Raw genomic sequence first — 25262 nt, 5'->3', positions numbered from 1 at the left:
CACTTGGGGATGAGATATATGAGACAGAGCACTGCACATACATAGTGGTACATGGTGTTGGGTGCTGTCTGAGGGGAAGAAACCCTGGTGCTATACTGAGTGGACTGAGCAGGGATGCCAGGTACAGAGCCCATGAAGGGAATGGGTATGAAAAAATCAACTTCTTAAATACAACAAAGTATTGATTAAATAGAAGTTGTTCTGAGGAAGATCTGAGGTCCTGAGAAGACTGCAAGCTCGATATGAGTCAGCTCATTGATGAGGCAGCTCAAAAATTGAATGTGATCTTGGGCTGTGCGTGCTAATACAGGAAATCTGTGTCCTCGTGGGGTTTGATGTGGCTTGTAAGAGCCACTGATCAATATCTCTTCAAGGGCGAGTGTGGAAGCCAGATTGCACGTGAATAGGAGAGGCTCATCCCACTGTTCTCTGCCTTCAGCAGACTCATGTGAAGAATGTGCCAAGTTTAGAGCAGCACAGCTGAACGGGGACATTGGTCAGCTGCAGAGTGTCCAGAGGTGGGCAGCCAGGATGGGGAGCACCCTTGGGTCCATGTCAAATAAGGCCTGACTGAAAGGTCTGGAGAAGAGATAACTGGGGAAGGAAAGGTGGCATGAGAGCTGTCTTCAAGTATTTGGGGGGTTGTGTGGAGCAAGGACTAGGCTCGTTCTATGTGGCCCTCAAAAGAAGAACAAGGAGTCATGGGAGGGAGTTGCAGGGAGGCCCATTTGGGGCTGAGGTTGGAAAAACCTTCCTGATAATGGGAGCTGTCCAGGGGTGCTGGAGGCAGCTTCCAGGGACTCAGGAGAACCCATGGTAAATTTCAGTGTGAGTATGGACACCTTGGAAATTGGCAAATACTGAAAATCAAGCCTCCATTTATTGTTTTGTTGATTGCCCAAACTTACCTGGGCCAGAGCTTAATACAGTGTCTGGCCCATGTGCTGACTGATGGAAAAAATGTCTATAATGAAAATTAAGCATTAAAGTGTGTCTAGTGGCCCTTCATTTTAAGAGAGCTGGTTGTTGAGCGTTTACCAGCACACCACTGACTGAGCGCCCACAGTGAAACAGGCTGTTCTGAGAAGCTGTGGTCTCCCCTTCCTTGGAGGTCTCCAAGCAGATGCTGGACAGCCACTTGGCTGCTCTGTGACAGTGGAGATTCTTTGGGGTGTGGATTGAATTAGAAACTTTTAAGATTTCTTCCAGTTCAGAGATTAGGGCTTCTGGTGAATCATTAGCATCAAGTCTCACTCTGCCTACTGTTCGATGCCTTCAATAGATGTTATTTGCACGTTGGCTATAACTTGTGGTGTGTTGAGCAGCAAGGTGTCTGTCATCACGCTAATTAGATTAAAATCATTGAGGACTTCTAGTCCAATCCACACATGGTCCCTGCCTTTCCTCCCTTATCCTGTCCCTATAAAAACAAGCCCCTGTCCCTCTATAAATTGCTAGTCCTTCCAGGGCTAGCCCACTGCTTTGGTATCAATAAAGCTCCCCTTGGTTAGGAGAAAATCATCTAAGTGAATTCTTTCACACCTGAACTAGCTCTACCAACTCTAAACCTACTTACTTCCACATCTCACAAAAACGATGGCCATGGATAAACAAACTCATTTCCCTCCACAAAAGAATGCACAGCCTGGGAAAGACCTCCAGAGATTAACTGGGAGGAAGACAAGTGATTTCCAGCAAGACTCACCAGAATCCTTGGTTGGGCAGAAACCACCGACTCCTGAAATCACTTGTACAACCTTGACTGGGCTCAGAGGAACCCCAAGGTCTGTGACTTTGATCCCCCTTCTTTAAGTACCTTTTTCCTCTCCTTTCCTCTCCTCTCTCCTCCTGTCCTCACTTCTCTTCCTCTCCCCTCTCCTCTTCTCACTTCCCTTTCCCTCCCCTCCTTTCCTTTCCCTTCCCTTCCCCTCCTTTCCCTTCCTTTCCCCTCCCCTCCTTTCCCTTCTCTTCTCCTCCCCTCCTTTCCCTCTCTTCCTCTCCCTTCCCTTCCCCTCTCCTCCTCTTCTCTTCCTTCTCCCCCTTTCCCTCCCCCTCCTTCTCTCCCTTCCCCTCCCCTCTTCTCCTCTTCCTTCCCCTCCCCTCCTTTCCCTCTCCTTCTCTTCCCTTCCCTCCCGTCTCCTCTCCAGGTTGAGGTTGTAGCACCTCACACGAAAGAAGTGATGAGGTAGAGGATGAGAAACAAAGAATTGTAGGCTCTCAGAGCTGGCAGCAACCTCAGAGGTCACTTCACTCAGCCCCTTCATCTCACAGAGTGGGGAAATTGAGGCCAAAAAGGTTTGTGGGGATGGCTGCTAGTCAGACAGGTATGAAGCAGCAACATTAGAATTTGTTTTTTTATTATTTTGATTTTTCTATTCAGTTGAACAATCATTTGTTCAATGCTAAGAGCAAGGTGCTTTGACAAAATCTACATGAAACCCCAAGTTTTCACACCTGACATCACACCTTGGGGACACTCAAGGCAGTTCTTCAGTTGGAAGTCTCCCCTTTTTCTTTGTAGTCATAGCACAGAGCCTTGATATAGAAGCTATCTTTGACTCAGTAAATAGGTCCCAGGAAGTTTCCAGGAACTTGTGGCAACTAAGTGACATCCCCAGGGCCACAGTTAGTGAATGAATTGGTCATGCCTGGTACAGTAAGAACTTAAATGGGTGACAAATGGAATCCAGTTCCCAAGAACTTTCATTTATAGGTCCTGGGGGAGAGAAGGAAAGAACATGGGGAGAAGACAGAAACTTAGAGGGACCCTCGAAGGGTATTTAGTCCAGCATGGATCTAAACAGGAATGCCATCCACCAGATCCCTATGGGGCTCACCCAGCCTCCACCCGAAGACCTCTAGTGTTGGGTAAGGCATTGCCTGATGAGGCAATCCACCCAGTGGTGGGTAACTTCAATCATCTTGGAGTTCTACGTATATGAGCTGGAAGGCACGCCTTCCCTTTTGTTGTTCTTCAGTCATTTCAGTCATGTCCAACTCTTCATGACCCCATTTGGGGTTTCCTTGGCAGAGATACTGGAATGGTTTGCCATTTCCTCCTCCAGTTCATTTTGCAGAAGAGGAAATGGAGGCAAACAGGGTGAAGTGACTTGTCCAGGATCACATAGCTGTCTGAGGCCAGATTTGAACTCACAAAGATGAGTCTTCCTGACTCCAGGCCTGGCGCTCTGTGCACTGCAGCACCACCTAGTTGCACCTATCCCATGCCCCATCACCTGCCCTATCCCTACTATCACACATACTAGTGGACCTTTCTCATACAAAGTCAGCCCTGATGGAAGGGTTATTGTTTGGACTGGATCTCCCACTTTTTAAAGAAGGAGACAGTGGAACTGGAAACTCTCTCCTTCGGGTGCCCAGAGAATGAGAGAGACAGAGAGAGTCAGAGTGACAGTCAGAGACAGAGACCGAAAAAGACCAGGAAGAGATAAAGGAAAGAGGTGCATGGTAGGAAGGAGTGCTGAATTTGGAATCAGAGACATCAGAGACCGTAGATCAAACCCCACTGGGTAGGATTTGGGTACGACTCATATGACTCCAAGCTCGGGGTTGTCTCCATTTACTCAGGCTGTTCCTGGACTTCTCAGGAAGAACTAGATTCAAGTCCCACTACTGACCACTAACAGCTGTGTGACCCTGAGTAAGTCACTTAATTCTGAGGCTCATCGACCTTGTCTCTGAAATAGGGATCTAATCCAACATGCATTTATTAAGTGCCTACTGTGTGCTAGGCACTGAAGACAAAAAGAAAGTAAAGCAGTCCCTGCCACAGAGCAGCTTACAAACAAGAGATAACAGTAATAATAATTATGTAACATTGAATATTATTATATTGTCACATTAAAAATTATATAAAATCATAATATTTAGTAGCATCTACAGAGCACTTGCAATGTGCCAGGCACCATGCTAAGCACTTTACAAACGTTTTCTTATTTGATCCTCAAAATCACCCTGGGAGATAGGTGCAGTTATTATTCCCATTTTACAGGTGAGGAATCTGAGGAAAATGGCAGTTAAGTGACTTGCCCAAAGTCACGCAAGTAGTAAACATCTCTGGCTGGATTTGAACCCAGGTCTTCTTCACTCCAGGCCCAGCTCTCTATCTACTAAGGCACATAGCTGCCCCACAATTATGTACAGGACAGAGAATCGCACCTGGAGTCTGTAAGACCTGAGTTTCAATTCATCCTTAGACAGTGTTAAACCTGAAAGTTTGGTTAAAGAAGGCAAACAAGGTAGGTGATAGAAAAAAAAAATTCCTATTGCTTATTTATTTATTCATTCCCTTTAAACTTAGCAGATACCTGCATGTATGGAGTCACACCTGAATCTGACTGCCTGAACAAAGGAAGGAGAAAACTTATGTACGTTATTTTTTAGCAGACTCAGAAGTCTGTGTTACCTCACTTTTATGATCCCCACGTCTGTTTAACCATGGTACAAGAAGATTTTCCTCAATGGAATAGATTTGCAAATACAATAAGAGTGTTAACAAGTGGCAGTTGAAACTACAACCCAGCATTTCTGTGTTTCATTAGCATTCCATAATGTGGTATATGCCCGTAAAATATTAAGCGAGGTCGTCTCTTGGGATTAGGGTCTCATCCTTTAATGGTTAACGGGGGTAAGAATGTTCTTGGGTCGGCCGGATCTGGCCTTGTTGACAGAGGTAAGGGTATTACCTGAGCAAACTTTAGAGAACAAAGAAGCCCAGGTCCAGGTTCTTCTTCTAGTTGATCATTAATTCAGGCCCTGATGATATAAAAATGGTATGAAAAGTTCCACAACAGTTACCAGCTAGGTGACCAACCCTCATCAAGTCCCTGTAACCTCTGTCTATCTCAGTTTCCTAATCTGTAGAATGGAGATAACAATTGTGCTGTCCTGAGACTTCAATGAAATAACATTGATAATACCACTCAGCTCTCTTAATGCCTACTAGGGTTATTATGAAGTGAATACAAAGACTATGCAAAGTGATTCAAAGTAACTTCTTTCATTGTTACAGAAGCCATTAAAGAGAAAGGACAAGAATGGGACCCCTTCCGGACAGCATCTCTGGAGCCCCGGCTTTACACGAAGGACAGAGGGGAGGGGAGATGTCAGTCTGTGTGGGAAAGTTGGCAAGCAGGCTAGTCAGACCAGACAGGAGGTCTGCAAAGGGGAGCAGTATGGAAAACAACAAGAAAGCCAGTTGTAGAGGGCTTTAATGCTGGGCTGGGGATTTTGAATTTGATCCCAGAGGCACTAGGAGCCATAGAAGATTTTTGAGGAGGAAAGGTGACGTGTGGTCAAAACTTCATTTTACCAATGTCAATTTGAAAGATACATGGAGAGTGGCTTGGAGAAGAGAGACACTAGGCAGGGAGATCAGTTCAGAAGTTATTGGTGATGCCAGAGATTATGAGGGTCTGGACCAGAGAAGAAGCTGTGTTCTTGGAGAGAAGGGGGGCGACTGATGTGGGGGATGGGTGTGGAGGGTAGTGAAGAGTCCAGAATGATGCCTGGGTTACAGGCCTGGCAGGTTAGGGGGTCAGTTACATAGCAACACCTCTCTCAGGGCCCCTGGGTGCCGTCCCATCCCCCTGGACAACTTCTTGTCTCTGTCTCAGGCTTTCTCTCTTCTAGCTGCATCACCAAAATCCCTTATCCTTCTTTGGATTCTTCATTACCCTGTCCTGGACAGGGCCAATCTGACCTAAAGACCAACAAACAACTAAGCTATGATTGGCTGCTGTAAAAATGAAGCCTGACAGCCTCCTCCGAGTGACCGTGGTGCTAGAGGGAGGGACCCGGCGGCGGCGCTGGCAGAAGGTGGGCTACGCCCTCTTACTGTGCCTTCTTCTGCTCAGGACGTCGCCCTGAACCTGCAGGGGACCTTCTAACTGGAAGTGGGGGGACACCCGGGAAAAGCTGCCCGGCCTGGAACCACGACCCTCCCGGGAGCCTGAGGAGGGAGAAGTCGGAATTTCGCACAGCGGCGGCAGCAGCGACAAGACTCCCTCGGGACCCCTCAGCGTCGTCTTAACCCGGGGAAGCAGCCTCTTTTTTTATTTATCTTTTGGGGGAAAATTTTATTGAGTGCCACCATCTTCGGTCCCTGGAAACTCGCGCCTGGTGGGTGACACCAGCCTGGTCCCCGTCTCTCCCTCCAGCGGCCAGGATGGTGAGCAGCAGCGGCTCCAAGGCCGAATTCATCGTCGGAGGGAAATATAAACTGGTGCGGAATATCGGGTCCCGCTCCTTCAGGGACACCTATCTGGCCATTAACATCACCAACGGAGAGGAAGTGGCGGTGAAGCTAGAGTCTCAGAAGGCCAGGCACCCCCAGCTGCTGTATGAGAGCAAGCTCTATAAGGTGCTCCAAGGTGGGGTTGGCATTCCCCACATAGGGTGGTATGGTCAAGAAAAAGACTATAATGTTCTAGTCACGGATCTTCTTGGACCGAGTCTTGAAGACCTCTTCAATTTCTGTTCCCTCAGGTTCACAATGAAAACAGTACTTATGTTAGCTGACCAGATGATCAGTAGAATTGAATTTGTGCATACAAAGAATTTTATACACAGAGATATTAAACCAGATAATTTTCTAATGGGTATTAGGCATCACTGTAATCAGTTATTCCTTATTGACTTTGGCTTGGCCAAAAAGTACAGAGACAACAGAACAAGACAACATATACCATACAGAGAAGATAAAAATCTCACTGGCACTGCCCTTTATGCCAGCATCAATGCACACCTTGGCATCAAGCAGAGTTGTCATGATGGTATGGAGTCTCTAGGATATGTGTTGATGTATTTTAATAGGACCAGCCTGCCCTGGCAAGGATTAAAGGCTGCAAGGAACAAAAGTATGAAAAGATTAGTGAAAAGAACATGTCCACTCCTGTTGAAGTTTTATGTAAGGGGTTTCCAGCAGAATTTGCCATGTATCTAAACTATTGTCGCGGACTCCGCTTTGAAGAAGCACCAGATTATATGCATGTGAGGCAACTATTTCGTATTCTTTTCAGGACTCTGAATCACCAGTATGACTGAAGGCAGGCAGCTTCTTCCAGTGGTCAGGGTCAGAAGGCCCAAACCTTCACAGGCAAGCAAACTGACAAAACAAAGAGTAACATGAAAGGTTTCTAAACATGAAAAGGAACAGATGAAGCAGAGCAGATGATCAGAGCAGGACTTGTTACTGCCCAAATCTAGAAATTTTAGTTCATATGTACACATGCCAGTGGTTGTGGGCAACCATTTACTTGGTGTAAAAGAACTTAATTTCAGTATAAACTGGCTCTGGTCAGCGTTGGTGATGCTGCATCCTGAGTTGTAGCTGCTGTAATTGTGAATATTAACAGATAGTGAAACATAGTGTCCAGTTTTCTATTGCATTTTTTTCAAGTGGTGGAGAAATTGTGCATATGCCAATTTTTGTTACCTTTAATTTTGAACCACACTGCTTTGAGATCTCGTTTAAGAAGAACGGCATGAACAGTTTTCAGCCACAGTTGTGATAATTGTAAATGTTCATAATTGTACACTTTTAGATTTTTCTTTCCCCCTTCCTAGGGTTTGAAAGTTGTAAACTTACACATTCTTTTTTCTCTCTCTCTTTTTAATTTAATATATTTAGTTTTCAGCATTGATTTTCACAAGAGTTTGAATTACAAATTTTCTCCCCATTTCTACCTTCCTCCCCACTCCAAGATGGCGTATATTCTGGTTGCCCTGTTCCCCAGTCAGACCTCCCTTCTGTCACCCCACTCCCCTGCCATCCCCTTTTCCCTTCCTTTCTTGTAGGGCAAGATAAATTTCTACGCCCCATTGCCTGTGTATTTTATTTTCTAGTCGCATGCAAAAACTTTTTTTTTGTTTTTGAACATCTGTTTTTAAAACTTTGAGTTCCAAATTCTCTCCCCTCTTCCCTTCCCACCCACCCTCCCTAAGAAGTCAAGCAATTCAACATAGGCCACATGCTTTTCATTATGTATAACCCTTCCACAATACTCATGTTGTGAAAGACTAACTATATTTTGCTCCTTCCTAACCTATTCCCCTTTATTGAATTTTCTCCCTTGACCCTGTCCCCTTTCGAAAGTGTTTGTTTTTGATTACCTCCATCTGCCTCTGCCCTCCCTTCTATCATCCCTCCTTTTTTTATCTTCTTCCTCCTTTTTTCCTGTGGGGTAAGATACCCAATTGAGTATGTATGGTATTCCCTCCTCAGGTCAAATCTGATGAGAACAAGATTCACTTATTCCCCCCTCACCTGCCTTCTCTTCTCTTCCTACAGAACTGCTTTTTCTTGCCACTTTTATGCAAGATAATTTACCCCATTCTATCTCTCCCTTTCTCCCTCTCTCAATATATTCCTCTCTCATTCCTTCATTTGATTTTATTTCTTTTAGATATCTTCCCTTCATCTTCAACTCACCCTGTGCCTGCTCCTTCTCTTTCTCTCTGTAAGCAGAATGGCCTTTGTTTTCTTTGAGTGACTCAGTTTATCTCATTGAGCCTTGCTGGGTGCTTGGTGGGGTAGGGCTAACTCCAGGGAGGGCCTATGTTGGATTAAAGTGAGCTTGTCAACCCCTTCACTTTGCTTCCCTTGGTTAAGCAGATCGAAAGAACCTGTGCTTTCCCCGTCAACCCTGTCACCTTGCTTAAGCAGATTGAAAGAACCTGTGCTTTCCTGGCATACCGGCAGAAGCTGTGGGCGGGTCTTACACCCCCACAGAAACTGCTAGCTGGACTGTTAAAAACAGCTTCCATCGGAACCAGAGACAGCTACAGCCGAAGCTGAAGCAGGAGCTGCCGGTAGCAGAGCTGACCTATGTGTGGATTGAGGACTGCTGAACAGGGACTTGAGGCCAGTGGGTAATCTTTTTACCATAGAGGGGAAGCGTGTATATGATTTTGCTTTATACCATCATGCTTCTCTGTGGCCTCCTGGTTACTCTTGTGAGGCAGACTTATTGGGCCTGAAGGCTTTTGATCAACATATTAAAATGGGGATGCTGGTTTGTGGGTCTGTTACTTTGGAGCTTAAATACATGCTTTGATTCTTCTGCCTCCTACCTAGAGAATTTCTTATATCCTGTGGTTCTGAACCTTTCAGACATGTATATGATTCTCTTTGAAATTATAAATTCTGCCCTCATATTACACACTCACTCTCTCTCTCTCTCTCTCTCTCTCTCTCTCTCTCTATATATATATATATATATATATATATATATATATATATACATGCATATATATATATATATACACATGCATATATATATATATATACACATGCATATATACATACATACACACTCACATATACATATATATATATATATATATATACATAAACATATATATATGCATATTCCCTTCAGCTACCCTAATACTGAGGGCTCATGAATCATATACATCATCTTTCCATGCAGGAATGTAAACAAAACAGTTCAACTTTAGTAAGTCCCTTGCAATTTCTTTTTCTTGTTCTTTTTCTTGATTACCTTTTCATGCTTCTCTTGATTCTTGTGTTGGAAAGTCACATTTTCTATTCAGCTCTGGTCCTTTCACTGAGAAAGCTTGAAAGTCCTCTATTTTATTGAAAGCCCATATTTTGCCTTGGAGCATGATACTCAGTTTTGCTGGGTAGGTGATTCTTGGTTTTAATCCTAGCTCCATTGACCTCTGGAATATCGTATTCCAAGCCCTTCGATCTCTTAATGTAGACGCTGCTAGATCTTGGATTATTCTGATTATGTTTCCATAATACTCAAATTGTTTTTTTTCTGGCTGCTTGTAATATTTTCTCCTTGATCTGGGAGCTCTGGAATTTGATGACAATATTCCTAGGAGATTTCTTTTTGGGATCTATTTGAGGAGGCGATCTGTGGATTCTTTCAATTTCTATTTTGCCCTGTGGCTCTAGAACATCAGGGCAGTTTTCCTTGATAATTTCTTGAAAGATGATATCTAGGCTCTTTTTTTGATCATGGCTTTCAGGTAGTCCAATAATTTTTAAATTATCTCTCCTGGATCTATTTTCCAGGTCAGTGGTTTTTCCAATGAGATATTTCACATTGTCTTCCATTTTTTCATTCCTTTGGTTCTGTTTTATAATATCTTGATTTCTCATAAAGTCACTAGCTTCCACTTGCAAACTTACACATTCTTAAAATTGTTGGCTTCTGTGTGCAAGTCAGCTGACATGGTAGCAACCAAAGATTCCAGTTTTTAAGCATATGAAAGACTCTGCCTGCTTACTGTGCTAGAATTAACAGCATCTAAAAGTGAAGACTTAAGAAAAACTTAGTGACTACTAGATTATCTTTAGCACTCTGCGTTAACTCTATAATGTTCTTGATATAAAAAAGAAAAACAACATATTCATCACAGAAATTTAGTTATCTTACAACTAACCCTGTATGTAAATTGCTTAGATCAATGTAATCACTGTAAACATCTACATGACCTGGAATTTTGTTTTTATTTTGAAATGGGAGCTTTTTTTTTTTGTTTACAAGTTCATTAAAAACTAAAAAAAGACTCTGTAAAAAATTTTTTTAAAAGAAATGCCTTGCTAATTCATTGATAGAATCAACATCTCTCCAATTTTTTTTAATAGACTACTTGATGGCCATTGTAAAATAAGTCATATTCTTTTGCAAATAATTTTAGATTTAGTGTTGTGCCTCTTTTTTTAACATAAATTTTATATTTTTTTTCCTCAGGGGAGAAGGCATTCCTGATTTTTTTTTAAAGTTCTTGCATCAATGCCTAGTAGTGCAAGTGCAGAACTGGTCTGGTAGCTCTAGTGTTGCCATTGACTAAACAGCTGGACTGATCTGTCTTATTCCTTTTGAAAATAAGAATGAAAGCGTTAAAGGGTTTTGCAAAGGAAGGATATTTTCTTTCAAATTCTTGTGAAGTGGCTATGACCAGATTGTTTCTTGTTCTTAGATTGCCTCACACTGTGGTGTTCTCATGATTAATATCCCCTGCCCTCCGATGTGGAAGTCTGTGTGAGAGCTTTTCCCAGCTTGTTTGTGCGTTTTCTTTTTCTCTTTATCTCTGACCCATTCGAAAGAAAAAAAAAGTACTATGATTGCTGGTAATCCTTTAAACAGTGTAATTTATTCATTTATAGCATGTCAGAATAAATTTAAAAAACATTGTCTGAAAATGCTACCAGATGCCTACATGTAAATGTGGTGTTTTGTACATTAACTTTGTTAAGACTGTAAATTTACACACGTTAAGGTTTAGTTTTGTGCCCTTTAATTCCAGTTTAGTTTTTTTTTTAAATTTGAAAACTGCCTTAGCAATAATTTCACGATTGCCACATTCAGCCACTAAGGTATGTATATATATGTAAAACAGAACTGCAATACTGCAAGCATCTTAATTAATGAGCTCTTTGGGGTAGTCAGCTTATTGTAATGATTGCTTTTTTTTCCTCTTAGCCTTTCTAGCTTGTTTATGGCATTAGTTGCTTTATTAATAAACCCTTTCTTTGGTACTTTAGCTAAAAATCACTCTTATAAAGCTATTTTTAAGTATGGTTTGTGTAAATGAAAAGGAAAGAAAAGAAGTTTGGCTTGGTTAAAGGTTTTACCAAGTTGCGCTTCCTCTGGCAAATATTTTCCAGTGCTTTCATTTACTATGCACTTAGACTATGCACTTTTTCTGAAATACTTTTGTAACACTTAAACCATTTCATATTTTTGCCATTTGAAAAGGTTGTGGTGTAGTCCGTCTGTAATTAAGTTACAAATTTAAGACTGTTTAGCTTTGTAAATCAAAATGTAGGTATTTGTCCTGAGTGCATTGTCACTCCATCTGCAGCTGGAGCTGGAATCCCATTCATCTTCTAGTTACCATTCCTTTTCTTCACGGTTTGGCAAAAGAAGAATATGAAATTCAGTGAATGCACTAACAAATCCTGACTGGAGAGAAATCTCATGTGAACAAAATATAAATTACACTTTTCCACTAAAAATGATAGTACAAGTTGAAGACAAGACACACTCAGAAATTGAACAACCTGACCACTTATGGCTCCACAGTGGCTTACTCAGCTGAACTCTAGGTTATTCCTACTTTGTTCACCCACTGGAGGTGGTGTTTAAAAAATGTTGGGAGATGGCCATTCTAACTATTATTTGAATGTCTCTGGGAAGAAATAACAAGCAAATAAAAGTGGAGGGAGAGTCTGGTTATCTCTTCCCCATGTTAGTGTGGAAAAAAATTAAAATATAAAGCCTGACATCCCCTCCCTGATAATTGGCTTCCTTTTTAATAGAGAGGGGCTGAATTCCTGGCAGGCAGTTGGAGGTAATGCTCTTCAGGAGACACTGCTGGCTTTGGGACATTATCCAGTCAAATCCAAGGTATGTTGGGAAAATGCCACAGCCCAGGGCACCACCCCCTGCCTGGGGCTGGGATGAGGATTCCCTGTGATGCTGGAGGTAGGAGAAGAAGAGCACAGAAGCCCAAAGCAGCACAGTCAGCACACTCATAACCCTCAAGATGTAAATATAACACACCAAAATGAAGAGTTTAGCCAAGGATGGCAAAAAGAAAAAAAATCATTCTCAGAGATAGAGCAGAGGCTGTTCAGAAGAACCACTTGCCCTCTCTCTCTGGAAGCAATTGTAATTATTCATGCTATGGAGTCACAACACATGGATGTGACCCACTTGACATAATTTCCTGGAAAATTGCATAGAAACCAGACTGAATGCTTGAGAGGAGCTGACTATTTTTAGAGGAATCCTGGTGAATATTTTCCTCAAAAGAACAACTCTTGAGTAAAATGAGGCTTTCTTTCATGGTTTAGGGTTTCCATTGTCTGGATTTGTATACATCACATCTTCTCCAAGGGAGTCGCCCATAAGTGGTTCATGAGGACATTGAGGAAAGTAAGGTTACTGGGCATGAGGGGATGATGCTGGAGGAATAACGATGATAATGGAGATGGTGATGTGGAAGGGAAGGACCACTGGACATTTCTGGCTAAAAATCAGACATCAGGCTCCTCCCAAAGAGGGAAGAAGAGAGAACACAATCCAAAAAAAGAACTCGTCCTCCAAGAAATGTTGCTATGGCTGTTAGGTGGTGAGTAGTACACTCCAAGCACTTGGCATCAGGAACAGCTGAGCTCAAATCCAGCCTCAGTGATGCTGGGCAAGTCACTTAATCTTTGTCTGCCTCAGTTTCCTCAACTGTAAAGTGGGAGTAGTAAAAGCACCTGCTTCCCAGAGTTGTTGTGAGAACCAAATGAGATAATATTTGGGTTTTTTAATTGCTTGGCACAGTGCCTGGCACATAGTAGGTGCTTAATCAATTTTCCCTCCCTCATTCATTCATTAAGATGAAGAAATTGTCTTTCCAGAGGTCACACAGTTAGAAAGTAAAAAATGGGATTTAAAGCTGGGCCCTCTGTCTCCAGGATCAGTGTTCCCTCCCCCTTTCCCAAATATTCCAGCTCAGTCTTGCCACCATCCCCCACAGCAGCGAGCCTTGGAATCTATCATCCCTGCTGCCAACAAAGCCAACCAATGACAGATAAGGAAGGGAGCCCTGGCAGCAACTCTGCCCCCCAGACCATCAGCCATAGTCCAGGGAAGCAGCCTCCTCTCTGCACGTGCTGCAGCCAGTGCCTTCTCAGCAGCCACAGTCACTGAAGGCCCAGAAAATTGGCACGGTGATCCACTGGAGGGTGCTGTTCTCTTTCCCATTCTAGGCCAAAATATTGATGGCAGGAGGAAGCCTTTTACAATCCTGGAGAGGAGTGGTCAAGTAAGGAACCAACCTGGAGGAAGGCTGGGAGGTCAAGGGAAGGACCTTACCATGATCCTTTGGAACTATTAACGCAAAATTGCATCTTCCTTGTTGAGATGCCTACAAGGGGGGGCCTGAAAGTCATCTTGGGGTAGAAAGACATGTCAGAGGACACAAGAGACAATGCCAGTTTGGATCTCTCTATCTCTGTCTCTCTGTGTGTGTCTCTCTCTGTCTCTGTCTTTCTGTCTCTCTCTTTCTGTCTCTGTCTCTCTCTGCCTCTGTCTCTGTGTGTGTGTGTGTGTGTGTGCGCGTGTGTGTGTGTCTTGTTCTCTGCTGTCTCTATGTGTCTCTCCATCTCTATCTCTATCTGTCTCTGTCTCTAATATAGAAATAGTTTGGATGCTAGATCAACATTAAATGAAACAACTTCATTTCTTGCCAATGTATGACCCAAAAGCATTCAGCGTTAATATGTCTGTGATGGCACCTTGCCATCTGCTTGGTCACTGCCCCAGAGGACTCTGGGGATCTTCTATCAGCCCAGCATCTCTAACCTCTTCCATGTGGGCTCACTTCCACCCAGAGTTTAGGCCCTGGAGCTTGGCCCGGTGTTTGGCCTGTCCTGAGTGCTTCCTAAGGTTCTTTCATTCATTCATTTCTAGAATTTGTTGTGAAACTTCTCTTCTTTGTCAGCAGATACAGGCACACAAGCTGTGATGACTGCAGTCATGGTGGTCCTGTGGGACTGATCATCTGTCCCATGAGACAGAGCTTCCTGTGGCCTGTAGGAGCCTGGGGGATGGGGGTCCTTCCTCAAGCCCCTTGACGCCCTTCTCCAGGGACAGCCTGGGAGCCCCCTTTGGCTGAGTCTTCTGAAACTTCACTTCCTCCCAGTGTGTTCACTGGTGGGCCACTTGGCAGGGATCAGAGGTGAACTTAGTGTTTCCTGAGGTCCAGAGGTTTGTGATTAGTGCAATGCTTAGCAGTCAATGCCTCCTTTTCCACCACCATCAGTCAACCCTTAGAGGAACCAACAACCTTTTATTAAGCACCTACTGTGTGTCAGGCACTGTGCTAAACTCTGGGAATACACAGAAAGACAAAGACAGCCCCTGTCCTGAAGGTGCTCAGGCTGATGGAAGAGAAAGTGTCAGTGAATAGTTGGGCACCATATATGTACAGGGTGGATAGAAGACTATCTTAGAGGCCATAGGGAGCTACTGGTGCTTATTGGGGAAGGGGGTGACATGGTTGGACCTGGGATTTAGGAAAATCCCCTTGGGGGCTGAATGAAGGATGGGCTGGAGGTGGGATGGAGATCTAGGCAGGCAGACCCTGCCCCCCAGCTACTGCCATAGTCTGGTGAGAGGTGATGAGGGCCTGTCCAGGGTGGGAGCTTCCACCAGAGATATTGTGAAGGGAGAAACAACCAGACATGGAGACATATCAGATATATGGGGTGAATCTGAGAGAGGAGGTAAGGATGCTCCAAGGTGCTGAGTCTGAGTGACTTTGGGGGACGTAGAGCTCTAAACAGGAATCAGTTTGCACAGAGCTTTGCATGGGCATTCTCATTTGATCTGTAGGAAGGAAATTGGGAAGAGGGGAAGGTTTGGGGAGAGATCACCCCAAGGAAGGGATCTGGAAGGATAGAGGCCTCTTGATGGCCACAGGGCCAGTCTATGAGGCTCAGTCCCAGGAGTCCTTAAGAAGACTGCAGGTTCAGGCTACTGCTGAGACTGTCCTTGCTGTCTTTCCAGCTTGACAGAGCCCACTGGGGCTAGAGCTAGGCTGGGACAGCCTTGAGGCCAAAGGCTGAGTCACCTTCACAGCCCCAACCCTCAGGATGAGGAGAAGCTAAACAGACCTGCCCCTCAGACGGTAGGCTCTGTGTCATCCCCACTACATAGATTCAGGCTCGTTTGTTTCGTCTTTATGTTGCTGGCGACCAAGCTGCATGCAGTAGGTGCTTAATAAAGGCTTGTGGCACTTCTTCCCAGCACGTAGGAAACTTGCAAGGCTTGCCTTCCTGTCTTTGTCTCCCACCCAGTGCCTGGAACTGAGCTGGGCATATTTTTGTTTGTTGTTATTTAGTAGTTTCAGTACTGTCTGATTATTCATGACCCCATTTGGGGTTTTCTTAGCGAAGATACTAGAATGATTTGCCATTTTCTTCTCCAGCTCATTCTACAGATAGGAAACTGAGACAAACAGGGTGAAGTGACCTGGTCAGGGTCACACAGCTAGTCACTGTCTGAGACAGGATTTGAACTCAAAGAGATAAGTCTTCCTGACTCCAGGCTCCCTAGCTGCCCCAACCTGGGCATACAGTAGAGCTCAATCAATCCTTGACAAATGCTGGAGTGGGACCATCTCCAGTCGTCCTGATGAATCTCTGGCCACTGGACCCAGATGGCTCTGGAGGAGATAGTGAGGCTGGTATGACCTTGCACAGCCCTCCCTCACTCAAATCAAAGTCAACTGCAAGTCATGTCATCATACCCCTGTAGGACAAACACAACCAGGCAAGTGCTGGATGCGAGGAAGTGCAGGACAGGGTGGGAGGCAGAGCCCCGGGGCCTGGGGTTGGGAGGAGACAGTAGGAGACAGCTGAGCTTAGATGCCAATGAGTCATTGCGGAGGCACTGATAGTGACATCTAGCCTGAATAGAGGCGGCCCCAGAAAACCTTTGTCCTCCCCCAGCCTGGGCTGGGCTGCTGTACTAAGGGCTGAGCCCCAGGCTGGTTCTGCGGCTGCGTGATTCACCGAAGGAGGATGTGAGTCAGCGTCCCAAAGGGCACGCTTCCCCCAGGACAGGAAATAGTCAGCATCTGGGACACAGGCATCAGCCTTTCTCCTGGACCCAGTGGCCCCATGGACGCTGTCCCCTCCTGGCCATCCACTTGTCCACATCCACACTGGAAGGGCATCTGTCTCCACCCTCTTCATTGGGGGCTTCACTTTTTAAAATCTTATTTATTTTTAATCTACGAAATAAAACAAACATTTCCATAACATAGTAGAACAATAAAGATGAGCACACATGAAACTTGTCGGCCCACCTGTCCCTCTGCCTGGCGATCCCCCCTCAGTTCCTCCCCAGGGCATCATCCCTGCAGAGCAACATTCAGTTCCACGCTGCCCTGTCTCTCAAGATTCCCACCCCATATTGTGGAGCTAGCTTTGGCCTGCCAAGCCGAAGGGGCAGACCACTGCCCCCTCCTTTGCCTTTGCCCCAAATGAGCTGTTGAAGGAAGCTGAGATCACAGAATTGTGTTGGATGGATCCCAAACCTCACCTCATAGTCCCCTCACAGGTCTCCCCTCCTCCGGTCTCCAGATCCCCAGTCTCCCCAGATGGGGCAGGGGTCCTTCTCCTCGAGGTCCTGGGCCATCTCCCATTCTCCCCTCCCAACACTGTTATGCATCATCCACAGGGCCCCTTCTGTCCTCTGCCACAGCTGCCCTGGAGTTGGCCCTCACCACTTGGCACACCTGAATGGGCCTTCCTTAATCAAAGGTCTGACCATGGCACCCCCTTCTTCTTTCAAACCCATTGGCTCCTTGTTGTCACTAGGACCAAATGTAAACTCCTGGGTCATGTCCTGGCCCGTTGCTACTTTCCAATGGGCATCCTTGCTGTTCCTCTGTCTTCGGAGACCACGAGTTTTGGTGGCTGCTGGGATTCTCTCCATCTTCATTTCTGCCTCCTGGTTCAGCTAGAGCCCCATGGCCTCCTCAGCCCTCCTGCCTTCCCTCTGTGGGTCTACAGTTTACTCCATCTGTCTCCACCCCCCATTGGGCCGGAAGATCCCCCTGTGAGAGCAGAGACCATCCTCGGCCTTTCTTTTACCCCCAGGACTTGGCACAAGTCCAGCAGAGTTGCATGACTTGCCTAGACCTCTCTGCCCTCACCTCTTAGAGGCATTATCCATTCCCATATATTCAATGCCCATCTCTCTGCTGTGATTCTCAGACCTACTTCACTGTGCTGACCTCCAGCCTCACATCTCTCTGCCTGGTGGACATCTCAGACTGGATGCCTCAGCATCCCCAAAGCACAACTCACTCTATTGCCCCCAAAAGCTTCTCTCTTCCAAATCCCCCATCACTGCAGAGGGCATCCCCATTCCCCACACTCCCAGCCTAGGAGTCATCCACTTGTCCCCCAGATCCAAGATAGTGCCAAGGCCTGTCATCTGACCCTTCCTCACATCTCTCCCATTCTTTTCCTTCTGGGCTGTTAGAACAGCTTGATATTGGGTCTCCTGGTTCCATTCTCTTCTCCAGTACATCTTCCATAGGGTCAGCTATGTCATGTCATAGATAAAGTGCTGGGCCTGGAGTCAGGAAGACTCATTCATCTTCCTGAGTTCAAATCTGGCTTCAGACACTATTTGAGTGACCCTGGATATGTCATTTAACCCTCTTTGCCTCAGTTTCCCCATCTGTAAAATGAGCTGGAGAAGGACATGGCCAACTCCTCCAGTGTCTTTGCAGAGAAAACCCCAAATGGTGTTACAGAGAGTCAGACTGGACTGAACAACAACACATTTTCCATGCAGGATCAAAACAATCTTCCTAAGGTATATGTCAGACCATGTTATATCTTTCTTACTACAAACTCCCCACCTTGGCATTGAAGGCCCTGTGTAATCTTGCTCCAGTCTTATTTCATGCTCCTCACCTTCAGACACACACCATTATCAAGTCCCTAGACATACAAAAACAAAAGTAAAATGCCCCCACACAGCAGCAGGAGACAGCAGGCACACCCAGAAATATACAGTGGGGCCAGGAGCACGTTGGGGAAAGTGGGATGGAGGCCATGGGCACCTGGGTGGGGGTGGGATGGAGGCCATGGGCACCTGGGGGGAGGGGGCACAAGAGCACCTCTCCTCCTCTCCCCCAGCCTCTGAAAGGCCATGGCCCTTCTGCCAAGGCCAGTCCTGTATCAGTGCATGTGATCGCATCCCACTTCTCCAGCAGATGATTGTACCCTCAGTTCTCTCTCCCCCCATCCCCAACCTCTTCAGGTCCGCCAGGCCCTTCCCTACTGCCCCTGTCTCTCTGTCTCTCTTCTATCTCCTTCTGACTCCTCTCTTATTCTCTTCCCTCCCTGTCCCTGTCCCTGGCTCTCTCCCCCAGAGACAGTATTTTGACTATACACATCGGTTTAAAACTAGTTCTTTCTCTCTTTCTCTCCTGCTGGGATGTTCCCTGTGAAGTTAACAATGCTCCTAAAGACACTGTAACCTTTTAAAGCAAATAAAGGTAACCTCCCTTTTAAGAAACAGGGAAAGGATCCGCTTTTAGGAAGGAGTCGAAGGAAATACAGAGTAACTGCCTAGGGTCTGTAATTGAATGATGGGAGAAATCCGGACCAGATGTGCAGGGTGGGCTCAGGCTGGGTGCTGGGAATGAGGGGTGAGGACCAGAGAAGGGAGCTGCCCCTCCTGGGAGGGTGGGCGCTGGGGGTTGTTTCAAATTCTTTGTAATTTATTTATTTAACCATAGTTTTTAAGAGCCACCAGGTGCCAGGAGGGGACTAGTGCTGAAGGTCCAAGGAAAGGCAAGAGCAGACCCCTGCCCCCAAAGGCTTACATTCTAACAGGCCGAGACAACACACTGACCTCCATCCACGGGAGATACACACACACAGGGGTGAGGGGGAGTAAAGGGGACGTGACCTCAGCAGGCGCCCCCCTACACCCCTCGCCCCGCCATGGGAGAGGGTTGGGTGTCTCAGGTTGGGTCGAGTCAATTACGAACACACTGCCCCCACTCCCCCCAACCTCCCCTTCCGGAAGAGGGCCTGAATGTTCCCCGTGGGGGCGGGGGTGTGGCCATGAGGCTTGCCTGAGCGATCCCGCGTAGGATCTCCCCAGTCACGTCCCAACCCCGGAGTCCCCGCAGGAGGCTCTTCTGCCCTCCCGCCTGCCTTTCGCCCTCCCAGGGGGTCTCAGAGGAGCCCACGTCCTTTCCTGGACTATGCTCCCCAGAAGCCCCCGCGGCACCTTCTGGGACTACATTTCCCAGAAGGCTCCGCGCCGTGCCGCCTTCGTGGTTGTGGTTCCCGGCCGCGCTTGCCGTGACGTCATCACCCCGGGCCGACTTTGGCGCTGACGTGGCGGGAACGAAAACAGGGTTTGGGTATCAGGATGCGGCGCGCAGGCCTAGGTGAGTGGGGCGGAGGGCGGGGAAACTGAGGCAGACGTGGCGTGGGGAGGACGGAGGGGATCCTGAGACAGGGAAACCGAGGCAGGGCAGGGGGAGGGGCTGCATGGGCGCCTTCCCAGGCAGAAGAGGGAGGTCAGGGCCTAAGGGGGCCGGGGGTCGGCGGTCTCGGAGGGAGGGGCGCCCTTGGGCCTTCTGCCTCCTGGCGAGTTAATACTCTGTGTAGACTAGGAGCCCTGTGGCCTTTGGGGGTCCCAAGGGCCCAGACACGCAGGGGGCGCTTTACCTTAGGCAGGCCACACCCCTCCCCCGGCTGCCTCAGTTTCCCCCTACTGTACAGTCGGGGAGGAGGTCATTCTAGCCCCCCCCCCAGGGTCCTCCCAAACCTTCCCCCTCCCCGCCCGGTATCGGGGTCAGTTCCTCCCCCACCCAATGCTAGATTTTGTCCTCTTACCGGCTGACCCCATAGGGGGAGGGGTCGGAGAGGGAGGGGACCTCACAACCCAATGTGCAGATGGAGGGGGAGGAGCCCAAGACCTGGCACACAGTAGGCGCCTTGGGTCTACACCGCTCTTGTTCCCAGTAAAGGGCTTTGGTGGGGGGGGGGGGGGAGGGGCAGGGGAATCAGCCCATTTCTTAGATGGGCAGGGCCTTGGGGAGAGAAGGCAACACACATCCCAGCGTTTAGTGACTACTGCATGCCAGGCAACAACCAAGTGCTGAGGATGCAAAGAAAGGCAGAAGTTAGCGCCTGCTTGGGGAGGTGTAAATGGGGGAGGCGGCAGAGCAGGCTTCCTGGAGGAGGTGGAGACTCCGGGGTCAGGCCCCCCCCTACGATCAGGCCACTTGGGGAAGGGGCCTGAGTTGGAGAGGACCGCGCCACCACCGCAGGGGCTTTGCCTAACTCCCTTCCCTGTGCTGTGCCAGGCGAAGGCGGGCCGTCCCCCGGGCACCACGGCTATGCGGCCAGCGGCTACAGCTCCTTGGAGGAGGAGAACGCCCGGCTGACCGAGAGCCTGCGCACCAAGGTGACCGCCATCAAGTCGGTGAGTGGGAGCCCAGAGGCCATCCTGCGGCCCCGGGCACGTCCAGGCCAAGCCAAGGAGCCCTGGCCATCAGGCGGTCTGCCAGGGAGTACTTAGAGCCCCTGAGCCTGGGGAGAGCCTTGGCCCACTGGCTTTCTGAGGCTGCTGGTGGGGGTGCTGCAGGGGGAAATCCTCCCCTTCCTCCTTCTCTTCCCCCCCACTCCTTTGCTGGCCAGCGGCCATCTCTTTGAGCTGCGGGGTCAGTAACAAACCCTCCTTCACCCGGTGCAGTCACTTGTATAGCAAAGTCCCAGGGCAGATGTAGAAGTACAGCCGCCAGGAATGTAGGGGCCAGCTCCTGCAGCAAAGTCCGGCTTTGGTGGGAGGCAGCGGTGGCAAGCAGGAAGAAAGTCCCAGGCGCTTCCTTCCCTTCCTCCTGCCCCCAGTGCCTCCTCAGCTCCGCTTCCCGTCTCCCCCCCGCAGCTTTCCATCGAAATCGGACACGAAGTGAAGCATCAGAACAAAATGTTGGCGGAAATGGTGAGTGTTGGGCTGGCGGGGTCAAGAGACTTAGTCTGATGGGACAGAACCGATGTTATTTTCATGTGAATTTTAGTTTTCCAATGATCAGGTTTGTGTTTTCGCTTCCTCTCTTCCTCTCCTGAAAGTAGAAAAAGAAAAACAAGCCCCGTCCCCATTGGCCCGAGCAGGGTGGGGCACCATGGTCCCTCATCTCTCAGGCCCTGGTGGTCACTGCGCTGGCTAGAGGCGCCTCTCAGACCGAGTTGTGTTTACAATGGGAATCTGTGGCCTTGCCTCCTGGTTCTGCATCTTCCAGGCTTTGCCAAAACCGCCTCTTTGCTTTGCTTTCTTTCTCCCTTTCCCTCTTTCTTTCTCTTCCCTTCTGTCTTCCTCATTCTTTTACTTTCTCTCTCCTTTCTTCCCTCCCTCCCTTCTTCCTTCTTTCTTTCACTGCCTTCCTTTCATTCTGTTATCCTTTCTCTCCTTTTCCTCCTCCTTCCCTTCCATCATTCCTTCCTCCCTCCTTCCCTCCTCCTTTCATTCCATTCTCCCTTTCTCCCTCCCTCCCTTCCTTCCTTCCTCACTTCCTTCCTTCACTTCCTTCCTCACTTCCTTCCTTCCTTCCTTCCTTCCTTCCTTCCTTCCTTCCTATGCATGTGCCCTAATTTGTTCAGCCATCTCTCAATACCTTTGGAGTGTAGGCCTACTGATGTCACTGGATCAAAGAATTCACACACAGTTTAATCCTCTTGGGAGCCTAGTTCCACATTGCTTTCCAGAATGACTGGGCCAGACCACAGCTCCACCAACAATGCATGGGAGTGCCTGTTCCTCCATGGTCCCTCCAGTCTTGGTCATTTTCCTTTTTTGTCATCTTTGCATCTGATGGGGATGAGGTAGTAGTTCAGAGTTGCTTTAATTTACATTCCTCTTAATTATTACTGGTTTGGAGCATTTCTTCATGGGGATTGCTTCCCTTGAGAACTGCCTGTCCATATCCTCTGACCATTTGTCAGTTGGGGAATGGGGAACCTGGATGAATTAACCAGACCATAGAGTGATTCTGCCTTCCAGCATTTCTCCTGTTACACCAGAGGGACCCCAAAGGAAGACCCCTCCCTATTGGAGCTTATGGAGAGGCAGAGGTTGCTGTGGAGGAGGGCAGGATGTCACCCCCTCCTACCCCTCCACCCCCCCCCACCCCCGCCCTGAGTTCCTGCCAGGCATGAACAGGCTGGTCTCCCAGACAAGGGCTCTTGACTCGGGTGTTCAACAGACAGTAGAAAGGACAGGAGATGTCTGGGCCAAGCACCCCGATACAGGGCTTACTGGGAGTGGGGCTCCTTCCCATCTTTCCCCAAAGGACCTCTTTAATGGGGAGCTGATCTTGTCCCTGACCCAGACTCCTCCTACTCAAGTTTCTACCTTCCTCACTGGCCACTCTACTAGCTGGGAGAGATGACCAGCCCTGGGGCAATCTGGGGACCTGAATGGGGCTTCTCTGGGTCTGCAGCCCCTGGGAAAGTGAAGCGTGACTACACACTGACCGATTCTTCTCACTTCTCTCCAGCATCTCATGGTGTTCTTAGGGGAAGGGGGGTCCTGTTAGGTCTTGGCCTTGGGCTCCAGTTGGTTTTTTTCTTGGGGGGGGTGCTGGACAAGTCTCCTAGTCCCCCAGCAAGTTCTGCCCATGCCTGGTGCCCACCCTCAAGGAGCTCCCCGCCTACAAACAGCTGTGTTGGAATGGGGGGAGTGTTCTGAGAAGGCCCTGGCAGTGGGGCCACGCCCCCCCCCAGGAAAGGCAGAGTCTGGAAGGAAGCTGGGTGGGGGCCAGAGAGATTTCATCAGTGCCTCAGAGCCTACAGGGAAAGGGTCAGATCCCAGACCTGGCCAGAGGTCCAAGCTGGGTGATGACACTGCTTTGCTCTCTACAGGGGGCCGGGGAAGGTCACTCTTTGGATTATATCAAACATGTGGGGGGTCAGGGCCGTGGCCTGGACCCCACAGACCCCTGACTGCTGTTGCCTCCCTCTCGCAGGACTCAGAATTTGATTCGACCACCGGTTTCCTGAGCAAGACCATGGGGAGGCTGAAGGTCCTGTCCCGGGGGAGCCAGGCCAAGCTCCTGGCCTACATGGCCCTTTTCTCCTGTTTTGTCTTCTTTGTCATTTATTGGATCATTAAACTGAGGTGATGCCAGCGGCTCCCAGGCTCACTTTTGTGCAGTGGGCAGCTGCCTCTCCTTTCTAATGGGGGCCAGGCTTGGTTTGTACCCCCATTACCCAGGGGCTCGGCCTGGCTCGGGTCCAAGGATCCTGGCATGTGGGAACCATGTCTGGGCTTTGGGAAGAGTGCCATCCCCATGGTGCCTGTAGGGTCTGGGCAGGATTCCCCTGCTCCTCTCAGCCCCCTCCCCTTCCCTTCCTGCCCCCTTCCCTCCTCTCACTCTCCTACTCTTCCTTTCTCTCTCTCCCCTCCCCCTCCCTCTTCTTTGTATCCCCTCCCACTTCCCACCCACCCCAGTGGTTCCCTTCGTAGATAAAGTTGATTCCACCTGGAGAGACCTGGTGGCATTTTCCTTCCTCTTTCAAACATTCCTTCCTTCCTTCCTTCCTTCCTTCCTTCCTTCCTTCCTTCCTTCCTTCCTTCCTTCCTTCCATAAGATACCTTGGTCTTGGGGGATGTTTTTGGTAGAACCCAAGACAGACCTGCCAGCTGAGGAACAGTGTGGTGATGAATTTCTCAGGCTATGACTCCAGCTCAGTCTGACCTTCCCTCCTGCCTTTGGTGGCCGCATCATGGGGCAGGAGGTGATTCTTTGGATCTCGGTGGGTCTCGGCTGCCGCCTGGCTCTCAGGCTCTGCTTCTGGTCAAGGCGTGTCCGCCTTTACTTTGGTCTCCTCAGATAGTTGTTCTTTCCTCATGGAGATGAGTAAGTGGCAGAAGAGCCTGGGGGAGTGTGATGGACCAGGAATTGGCTTCTTTAGAGAATCTAAAAATAAATTTGTTTTAAAAATGACGAGAGTTTGTTGATACCTGTTGTCAGATTGTTTTAGAATGAAAACACCTGTAATTTAATTCTTCTGTAACTGGGTTCGAAATAAATGTCTGTCAGCATCCTTCTGTAGTGGAGACATCCATCAGCATGATGTCACCAGACCCACTGAGTCACAGCTTGCTCCTTCTGTCTTGTAAGGGTCCTGTTGGGCCCTCCAGTGATGCAGATTGCAGCCCCTCCAAAAGCTTCCCCCTGCAGCCAGTCCTCAGGTGGCAGGCAGCCATCACTTTACCCCTGCCTGTGTCAGTTTCCTCACCTGTAAAATGAACATCATCGCCCCTACCTTCTAGGACTGTTGAGAAGATCCGATGGAATAATGATGATAACCTACTTAGCACAGGCCTGGCACCTCGTGGGCGCTTAATAAATGTTTATTCCCTGCCACTTGTGGGGTACTTTCTGCCCCAGTAATAACCCTAATGACCTCCCTCCCCATTCCCAGTCCCCGTGGCCCATATGGACGCTGTGTCTCTCACTCTGTGGTTTTCTTTGGTCATGGCCCTGCTCCAATCTGGTGGTGGGAGAAGGGGAGGGGAGGACAGAAGGGAGCGCACAGTTAGGGAGGAGTCTTTGAGAGGATTCGGTGTTTGACCTTTCAGGATGGACCATGGCCAGAAATGGCCATGAAGGCAGCACAGCTGTAATGGATAGTTTAATTTTGCACGTTTTTGGAGGTG

The 25262-nt window shown here is 48.1% G+C and overlaps 1 protein-coding gene and 1 pseudogene across 1 annotated transcript; both read left to right on the top strand.

Moving 5' to 3' along the window:
* Nucleotides 1–6187: 6187 nt before the first annotated feature.
* On the top strand, nucleotides 6188–7236 carry LOC118831540 (annotated as a pseudogene).
* A 12680-nt stretch (nucleotides 7237–19916) lies between these two features.
* BET1 (Bet1 golgi vesicular membrane trafficking protein) lies at nucleotides 19917–23729 on the top strand. The gene is made up of 4 exons (XM_036737567.1): nucleotides 19917–19983; nucleotides 20908–21026; nucleotides 21489–21545; nucleotides 23566–23729. Exons 1-4 carry the CDS (start codon nucleotides 19965–19967, stop codon nucleotides 23719–23721), a joined length of 351 nt encoding a protein of 116 aa, XP_036593462.1. The 5' UTR covers nucleotides 19917–19964; the 3' UTR covers nucleotides 23722–23729.
* The last annotated feature ends 1533 nt before the right edge of the window (nucleotides 23730–25262 follow it).

Source organism: Trichosurus vulpecula, chromosome 9 (assembly GCF_011100635.1).
Source record: "Trichosurus vulpecula isolate mTriVul1 chromosome 9, mTriVul1.pri, whole genome shotgun sequence".
NCBI lineage: Eukaryota > Metazoa > Chordata > Mammalia > Diprotodontia > Phalangeridae > Trichosurus > Trichosurus vulpecula.
The sequence above is the reverse complement of the archived record's forward strand: the minus strand, read 5'-3'. Positions and strand labels throughout refer to the sequence as shown.